Source organism: Lipotes vexillifer, unplaced genomic scaffold (assembly GCF_000442215.2).
Source record: "Lipotes vexillifer unplaced genomic scaffold, Lipotes_vexillifer_v1.1 scaffold621, whole genome shotgun sequence".
Lineage (NCBI taxonomy): Eukaryota > Metazoa > Chordata > Mammalia > Artiodactyla > Lipotidae > Lipotes > Lipotes vexillifer.
In genome coordinates, this window is record NW_006792411.1 from 2183742 (window position 1) to 2193347 (window position 9606).

General features: G+C 56.5%; 1 protein-coding gene across 1 annotated transcript; it reads right to left on the reverse strand.

Annotated features, from left to right (window-relative positions):
- Positions 1–3315: 3315 nt before the first annotated feature.
- NKX2-5 (NK2 homeobox 5) lies at positions 3316–6562 on the reverse strand. The gene is made up of 2 exons (XM_007465545.1): positions 6008–6562; positions 3316–4430 (listed from the first exon to the last, which is right to left on the reverse strand). The coding sequence occupies exons 1-2, from the start codon at positions 6336–6338 to the stop codon at positions 3787–3789; spliced, it is 975 nt and encodes a 324-aa protein (XP_007465607.1). The 5' UTR covers positions 6339–6562; the 3' UTR covers positions 3316–3786.
- Positions 6563–9606: the final 3044 nt, after the last annotated feature.

Consider the following 9606-nt stretch of genomic DNA (forward strand, 5'->3'; position numbering starts at 1 on the left):
ACCAGGGATCCAACCCATGTCCCCTGCATTGACAGGCAGATTCTTAACCACTGCGCCACCAGGGAAGTCCTGGGTTTATTGTAAAGAGCTAGGACAGTGCTTGTACCGCAGGAAGCTCCATGAGTTATAAATGAAATCTAAGCCACTGGCCCCCTTTTCCAGGAGCTCAGTCTAGCAGGGAGGTCAGCAAGCCCCGGACCTGCCGGGCTGTTGGCTCCCGCAGTGGAGCGTCCGCGGCCTGAGCCGGGAATACCTCCCAGAGGAAGCGAGGGGCAGGCCCACAAAGGGCGTGCCTGCCAAGCAGCGGCCAGGGTTCCCGGCCGCTGTCAAGTTGTAAAGTTCCAGGGAACCCTGCATGCTCTGAGCGTTCGTTTAAATACAGATATTGAAATACGCCACATGACATCGATTTAATGGAGAATGTATACAAAATAAAACGGGAGCTATTCTGATTTGGCCAAACCTGTGTCTGTTCGCTGGGAATAACGCTAGGAAGCGAGAGGACTTCTGGGCAAGAGCTCGGCGGAAAGGGGAGAGGCGTGGTGGCCCAGCCTCTGTGCTGGGGACCCTCAGCCTGGGCTCTCGCCCGCCGGCTGGTGCAGGGCGGCGCTGGGCTTGAGGGAACCACTCCACCTCAGCCTGCGGAGCCAGCTTCTTTCTTTTTAATGTCACGGTTTATCATCTCATTAATTTTTAACCGCGGCGGGTGGCTGATGTTTTTTAAAAAATTATTAAGTATAGCTATTTCCCTAGGTGCGCCCCTGGCACTCCGGGCATGCAGAGTCCGCCTGTACCGCACTAATCTCCGCGGGCTTTGCCACCTCGGAGGTCCCCAGCATTTCTCACTTTTCTGTCCTGGTTGAATATTCTCACTCTGCACGCTTCGTTTATAGAATACTTGGAAAACAAAACAAATACTGCCGATTTGATTTGCGAAGGGGTCGCTATGGGAAGGCGGGCGTCATTAGTTTAAGATAGTAATGACCCTTAGACCCTCGTCCCCCTGGCTACCGGACCCAACACCCTCGGCTGGCAAGAGCCGTGTGCCGCTTCCCAGGGCTCTGCGCACTACAGTTTACTCCATAATGAGCCTGGATACTGAGCCTGAGATCCTCAACCCACTGGTGAGAACGTAGGCTCGCTCGGGGCAGGGAGCAGCGTCCCGTTGCATCTTGAAGAGTGACGTGAAGGGGCTCTCGGTTCTTAAACACGCCCACGCCCACCCCCGGCCTTCAGTATCTGCCCGGTGGGTTTCCCAGTTCTGCGCTTAGGGAATGTATGACCTTGACCATTACGTTAACCTTTGGTCCTCAGCTTCCTGGCTTGCAAATTAAGATGGATTAGATTAGAGAACCCCGGTAAGCATTTAACCCGGAGTCCTGGCTTTCGGTGAGCCCAAAGCCAGCCAGCCATTGTTATCCGTTTGTGAGAGGTCTTGGGGGTCACTCAGCTGATCCCTGAAGGATGACAAAGAGGGAGACAGAGGCATCATAGAAAAACCGTAGCAGTATAACGTTGTGAAAAAAATTTTTTTTCTCTCTAATGTTACTGTAGACGAGTGTAAGATGAGAAAGGCCCACGGACATGCAGGACCCCGGTGCGGGGGCGGCTGGACACTAATTAAGGGTGAGAATGTGGATGAGCTCCAGGTCGAAGGATTCCCTGGTTGTGTGATTTAGGCCGCCTGCTGGGGCTGCCTGGTAGGAAAGGGCTGTCTGAATTAAGAGCTGGTCTGGTGGTCTGGCACAGCCTCGGGGTGCCCTTCCATGAGATGGGACCGCGGTGTGCATCTCGGAGTAGGGTTGTGGGCTCAGGAGGCGGTGTGCAAGTGCTGAGCTGAACACTTCCCCTCCCCGCAGTCCTTGGCTTGGACTTTACAGCAGAGAGATTCAAGTCCGAGGGCCCCGAGCCAAGCTCTGAGGCAGCCTTTCCCACTTCCCTACAGAGCACAGCCCATAACCTTGCAATGGTCGATTGCATACACCCCAGCATCCCTGAATCGCAAGCTGCGTCCAGCTCAGCTCTTAGCACTTAGAATCTCCTGGCATCTTCCCCTATCCCCAAAGGCAGTGGGGTGAGCCTGAGGAATAGAGGACGGTACAAGGCACTGGCAGAGCTGACTGGTCCCTGGCTCGACAGAAGGATGGCCCCAGGCCCGGCTTGAGGACTCTTCCCCAGCCTAAGAGGCGCACTGAATTAGGATATGCCAGGAGCAATGTTTTGTCTTCCACCAAGAGCTCTGGGACCAGGCAGCCAGGCCTGTACTTTGCAGGCAAAATTCAGAAAAACCCACATTCCACAGGAACACAAAGTCCCCGACTCCCTCCCTTTTTCCTCCCTTTTAAAGAATTGAATTAGCTCCTCTTGACTTTGGAGGCTGGCGGTAGATGAGCCGGAGGTAGAGGAGCTTGGAAGTCAGGTCCGAGCCCCTGAGGACTGGGGGGACCTGAGTATTTTTGTTATTTTTATTTTACTGATGAAAAAACAGGGGAAGGCAGCAAGAAACTCCCACAGTGAGCAGGTTTGTAGCTGGATTTCCCTGAGTCTCAGTTTTCTCATCTGTAAAATCTGTACAACAGCATTCGTTGGTGAGGACTAGTGCAAAATTCGTTAAATGCTGAGAGGCGGCCAAATGGGGGAGAAGGGTTCACTGACTACATGAATTCATGGGGGCCTAGCCACAGAAGGAGGTGAGCACGGTCCGCCAGACGCCTCTTTGTGGTCCAGGCTCTGCACTCTGCCCAGCCAAGAAACTGGTGAGACCGGGCCACGGCGTTGGGCTGGGAAGTTCTGAGGAGCTTGACAAAGGTTTTGGTTCTGGGCTTTTCCATCTATAAAATGGGCTGCAGCATTCTTCTAAGCAGGATGAGCTCTGGTGCCTTCCAATCTCATAGGGCCTAGGTGCCTTTGCCCTCCATTTAATGCCCAGTACCTGGAACAGTGCCTGGTACATAGTAGGGTTAAGGAGGTGAGGTTGAGACCTCTGGGCCAGTGTCCTCAGTATCTGAAGTGAGACCCAGAAGCAAACCTCATTTCTACCAGTACTGGCTATTTGCTCACAGGCAAGTCATTAAACCTCTCCAGGCCTCAGTCTGCTAAACTTTAAAATAGGACCTCCCTTGGTCGGATTATTGAAGGTTACATGAGCAATTCCAGAAAGCACCTAACATGGGACCCAGCACAGGTTAGTCTTTGTTTATCATTATTATCAATTTGCTCAGTGAATACCCATCCCTACAACTCAAGGCCGGCTGCCTCTGCAATCCAAAATTCAGTTTCTGAAGGGCCGCAAGCTGAATGAAGCACACAGGAGGATCAGCGCACTCTCTTTAATGGGAAGGAGATTCTCATTTCTTACAGAAACAGGTAAAAACATAAATACCGGGGGTGGGGGCAGCGGCAAGGCAGCAAGGGCCCCGGGCGCCCGGCCCAGGTTCGAGGAAAGGCGGCCGGATGTTAGGCCTGCCGCGCCCGGGCTCCCAGTCCCAACTGGCCGGTGTTCGGCAGACTGGGGATGCCCGTGGGCTCTCGGAGGGCACTCCCGGGGCGACGGCTAAGGCACCAGGCTGCGGGATCACTCACCGCAAGCTCCGTAAACCCGACCACAAACTCTCCCTCGCGTGGGGACAAAGGCGCACGGGGCAGGTAAGGCTCCGAGGCCTCCGTGGGAGTGAATGCGGCATCCGAGGGACGCAGGATCGTGTCGGGAGCCCTCCCTCTCCTCGAGAGTCAGTGCCCTTCTTTAGAGGTGGGGTCGGTCGGGGGCGTCCCACACCGGTCCCTTTCCTACCAGGCTCGGATACCGTGCAGCGTGGACACTCCTGAGCTGCCCTGCGGAATCCCGGGGCTCTGCACGGCGTTCAAGTCCCCGACGCCGAAGTTCACGAAGTTGTTGTTGGCGGCCGCCGTAGCCGACTGCGCCGGTGGCGGCCCGGCGGGGTAAGCAGCGGTGCAGCTGTAGCCAGGGCTGCAGGCCGCGCCACCGTAACCCGGGTAGGCGGGGTAGGCGTTATAGCCGTAGGCGTTGAGGCCCACGCCATAGGCTGGCGCGTAGGGCGCCGAGTCCCCGAGGCAAGGCTTGCCATCGCGCACCAACACTGGCACCGCGATCCTGCGCGCTGGCGGCGGCGGCGGCGGCGGGGGCAGCCCCACCAGCTCCAGAGTCTGGTCCTGCCGTTGCCGCTTGCACTTGTAGCGCCGGTTCTGGAACCAGATCTTGACCTGCGTAGACGTCAGCTTCAGCACGCTGGCCAGCTGGTCGCGCTCCGGAGCCGACAGGTACCTCTGCTGCTTGAAGCGCCGCTCCAGCTCGTAGACCTGCGCCTGCGAGAAGAGCACGCGCGGCTTCCTCCGCCGTCGCGCCCGGGGTCGCTCGGCGCTGTCCGCCTCAGGCTTCTCCAGCTCCACCGCCTTCTGCAGCGCGCACAGCTCTGAGGGGGAACAGAGAGACGCTGGGTCACAGCGACCCGACCCCCCGAGCTCCCGCTGGGTGATGAGCCCCAGTGGGTGCCACCCCGTCCTGCCTGGAGCCCCCAGCTTGACTACGGCTCACTCTGCCGGCTGCACTGGGCGCCGCGACTGCTCGGTTTCCGCTCGGCAGTCAACGTTTGTTGACTGCCTACTATGTGCCAGGCACGGCTCTAGGCACAGGAGGACAAAACAAGACAGGTCCCTGCCCTCGGGTTGTTTCACATTCTGGTGAAAGAGATGGACAGTGACTTAACGACTTCAGGTTGCAAAGAAAATAAAGCCGAGTGATGCGCTGGGGTGAATTAGATTAGGACTACTTTGGTTTGAGAGGTTAAATGAAGGAGACCTAGGCCTCACACCAGGGTCGGTCACCCTATCTCAAAATTACGGGAACCGAAGAAACAGAAGGCCAAGAGGTGTTGGTTTGGTGATCTATCAAAGGCTCCCGTGCAACTGCTGCGGAGATTGTGCAGCGCCCAAAAAGCAGCGGGTGGGCAGGCGGCCCTGGATTCCAATTGAATTTGAATCGGTAGCGACCAATTCAAGCTGCAGTGCCCTCCGGCAGCTGTTCCTGAGGCCTCCCCTCTGCAACTAGACAAACTTTTGTAGGATCACAGAAAGCCCCTCTGGGCTCTCGGCGGCCCTTCAGCCAGCGCCCCCGGCCTCCCCAGGTTCTTGCGGACCCCCCGTTGGGCCACCGTCTCCCCGACGCGCCCTTTCCACCGGCGGGCAAGCCTCCCCCTGGACCTCGGGATGCGCGTGGCAATCCGGCCGACTTCCCCAGTCGTCTCCTCCATTGCCCCCACGCCTTTCGTCGCGTGGCATTTTCTAACTTTTTCCAGGAGAGAACCTCTCGGCCCTGGCCGCGTGGGAAAATTGTTATGGAAAAATAAAGCTGCTAAGTCAGATTCTTGAGAGTCCGGAGTATCCCATTTTAAATTCAAGATCCTTGTTCTCAAACATTCCACTCTCAGGGCACAAAGGAGGAAAGGCCCCAGCCACCCGGGTAACGGGTGGGCTATAGAAGGTCCTGGACCTGCTCCAATTGTGCGCAGAAGTATGTCTGGCGTGCAGCATTTTGATTTCTGTTTAGCGGTTTTCGTCAGATCCTCAAAAAGACCCTCAAGAGATTAAAAAAAAAAACAACCGATATACAGACTCTCTCTCTCTCCCTCTGTTCTGTCTACCACAAACGGATCGCTCAACTTCAGCTTCATAACAAATCCAGGAGCAGGGCTGCCGCCGCCTGGGGCTTTGTTAGGCCGCAAGAAAGTATATATATATATATTTCTCTCCTGTCTCTTGTTTCTGATCGTCACGATCCAGCATTTCCTTTAAACCTCCGACTGGAAGCGTGGGGTGGGGGGGCGGGGGGAGACCCTGGCGACAACCTCGCTTCTCACATTCGGAGCCCCCTTTGCTCGACCATCCGCCCAGGCACTCGCCTCTCCTCTACCCAAGCCAGAGTTTCTTGGCCGCGGGGTTTGGGGACGAAAGCAACCCCAGAGGGGAGAAGGAGCTTGTGTTTCTTCCTCACCTTTCTTATCGGCTCGAGGGTCCTTGGCAGGGTCGGGGTCGCCATAGGCACGCGGATAGAAGGCGGGGGCGGCTGAGAAGGCAGGCAAGCACTTGGCGGGCGAGGGCGCGGGGCCCAGCTCGGCGCGCAGCTCGGGGAGGCCGGGCGCTGCGGCCTCCGGCCCCGCGTAGGCCTCGGGCTTGAAGGCGGCCAGCATGCAGGAGGCGGGCGCCAGGGTGGCCTCCAGGCGCGCGGAGAGCTCCCCGGCGGCCAGGCTGCGCTGCTGCTGCTCCAGATTCAGGATGTCTTTGACCGAGAACGGCGTGGGCGTGAGCGCGGGGCTGGGGAACATGGTGGCAGCGCGCGTCTCACAGCGCCAGGTGGGCGGCAGAGAGCAGTGCTGCCCACGGCCCCCGGCAGCCTCCCTGCATGGTGCCCGCCGCGCGCCCGCGCACCCGCCTTGCAGCTCGGGATGTGGCCGGGCGGCAGGTAGTGCGGGGCGCAAGGGGCAGGAGAGGCGGGACCAGGCCGGAGGAGGGGGGCTCAGCCTGCCATTGGGCCGGGGGCCTCGTTGACAGGAGCGATGAGCACTTTCGGGTCACCTAATATAGTCATACGGCTCAAAAAAAAAAAAAAAAAAAAAAAAAACCCCCCAAAAATCCCGCTCAGCTTTTTAAAGGGCCCGCAACGCGTTCGGGAGACTCCTTTCGCTCCTGCAGCCTGAGATTTGTCCAAAACATTAGCCTGAAAATCCTACCAGGATGGATGCACAGGAAAGGACCCGATTATTCTCCGAATCCGGCCTTTAGGCCGGGTTGGGTGGATCTGGGACTTGAAGAAATGTTCCTCAGCACCTGAAACAGAATAGGGAAGTGAAGGATTGGGTGAGGGCTGGGGGGACTGGGTTATTTCCAGGAGTTGGAAAGGCTTTATTTATTACTAACGGTATGGTGTGTCCGACTTGCAAGAATCTGAATGAGAAGAGAAGCATTGGGGAAAGGGTTTGCTCTGGGGCGATGGCAGGAGGTGGCCATTCTGGACAATTGGGGGATTCTGTGTAGTACTCCCTTTGCCAGGAGGCCAGTCTCTGGGGGCTCCTGGGTGAGTCAAGCTGAAAAGCAAGGTGGGTGGTTGTAGGACGGAGGGGCACCGCCTACAGTAGTGTAAGTGTACAAACACAACTCCAGGGGGCACCAGTCACTGCCAGTCTCTTCCCTGAGAGATGACCCTCCCCTTAATAATGAAACAAATCCAGAATCCCGGCAGAGAAACTCGGCTTCCCAGAAGAGAGCTGTCTTCTAGGGCATCCTAGTTGCCAGTGGCCTTTTCTCCTATTCTTGAGGGCCCGTCATTCCGACCTCCCTCTTCCCCCTGCCCTCCCTGCCTAGCAGCGAGTCCCCTATGCCTTTGTCAGCACAAGGGACTCAGGTCCCAGCTCAGGTTTAGGTCTCAGGCAGGCGGGGCTCCTCTAAACTCAACGTGGCCAAGATTTCTCTGGGTCGGATCCGAGTGGGGCGCCGCGGCGGCGGCCGGGCCAGGCGCATGGGGGGTGGGGGCCGGGTTGTTAATTTTTAGCCCAGGGTCAGTAAAGTAGGGATCTTCTGTCAGAGAAACAAGTAAGTGTTTCCCGGGAGCAAGCTACCCGGTCAGATCCTGCGCTAGCCCACCTCATCCCTCTGGGTCCCTTGGGAGATCTGATGAAAGCTTGGGGGGCCTTCCCCTCACCTCCAGAAAACTGCAGAGAGGCGCTCTATTTTGTGTACAATTTCAGGGAGGATTCGGGCAGACAGAATGGCCCCAGGTTATGATCTCCGCCTTATCCTATCTCTAGCGATGGCGAGGCTTGTCAGGGGAAAAACGTCGACTTCCCACCACCCTAGCTTCTGCGGGGAAGTCCGGGTGGAGCGCGCCGACTTTCTGAGAATGGAGACTTGTAGGGCTCGGCTCCTTGCGGAGGGAGAGTTGGGGACCAGGTAAGAAGCGTCTGAACCAGAAGAAAGGCACACAGGGCCAAAGGCAACCTAATGACAGGGCTCAGGGCCTTAGATTCCAGAATGCGCCCTCAAGGCGCCCAGGAAATGCACGAAGCAGGTCCAGAACGTGAATCTTAGGGTGCTCAAGCCTGACGGTGAGCCGTCGGTTAGGGCCACCGGGAAGGGCGCCAGTGAAGTCAAGCGTAGGCCTAATGTTGGAACTTTGCCAACCCCTCAACATATCCACACTCCCGGGACCTGTGGCCTCCGGGCTAGGGCGAAGGAGAGCGGAGGCCCGCGCGGCGGTCGCGGAGGCTCGGAGCACTCCGACCCGGCTTCCAGGCGCCAGCCGCCGCTACCAGGCCCCCACCACCGCGGCGGAATCTCGCTTTAAGTCTTCGAGCCGGGGATCACGGCCGGTTCTGGGACTGTTAGCTTGGTCTGCGTAGAGATTCCTTTTTTCAAATGTGGGGAGTTCGCAAGCCCCAGGAACCCTCCGCACCCGCCCACTTCTCAACCTCCCAACCCGAGTTCTCCCTCGACGGATCTGCAGATCAGTGGCCTCTCTTTGGCTCTACCTCGCCACGGCTTTTGGCCAATGTTACAGTAATTGCCTTTAACCTAGCTTGGGGGCCCGCCTCGCCTTTCAAGAATGTTTTTGGGGAATGGGAGAGGATGCCTATCGCCGAGGCGGTGACGTCTGGCAAACGAGCCACATCCGATTCAATTAAACGTCTCGCTGAAAAGAGCTCGGAGCGAGGGTCCTGGGAGCGCTGTTAAGTGAATGGGCTGGCCGGGCGGCTTGCGATGACAGTTTGAAAGATTAGTGTGAGCCGACGCCTGAAATATTACCGTTTAATGGGGGACATCGAGGCTGCATCCGGGATCTCTGTTTTTAGTGTGTGTGTATGTGTGTGTGTGTGTGTGTGTGTGTGTGTGTGTGTGTGTGTTGTAAGAGAGTTCTGGAGGAAGAGAAAAATTCAGCATTTCCTCTGCAAATCAAGGCGGTGAAGATTTATCACTTATTTTCGGGTATGGGGGTTCCTAGGGCTGACAGATTTGTGGGTCAGGGAGGAAAGAAAACCCTCCATATTTGGACAAAATCAATAAGTTTTCAGCCGCCCACACCCTCTGTGAATACGGTAATAATTTCTCTTGGATCTAAAACAGGCCTTAGCGTTGCCCAAAAGAGGAAAACGGGGCAAAACTGGATAAAAACGAGCAAAATCAAAATTGGGGTGACCCATGCTGGTCTCTGCAGAGAAATGTCCAAGAGCAATTTCTAATTTTCTTTGAAGTCCTCACAGTTTCTGAGTCAGTAAAAACATTTTTGTTTTCTTTAAGTGAAGTTGCAGTGGTTGGGGGTAGGGAGGGAGGAAACTTGATTCTCCAGCCCCACCGGGGATGCATCTTCCTTCCCAAGGGCGACTGACCTAAACTAACCTGGCCGCCTCTCTAAGCCGCACTTTGGCCAAACTAGCAGGACAAACAAACAAGCTTCAGTCCAGAGAAAGGCAGAGAGAGGGAGAAAGACAAAAGGAGCAGAGAGGAGAGATCGAAAATCTATCTATTTCCTTGCCTTTAAAAGAGTCGGTGCTTTAAGATGAGTCAGATTCCAGGATGACTTGAGAGCATTCTATGCACATA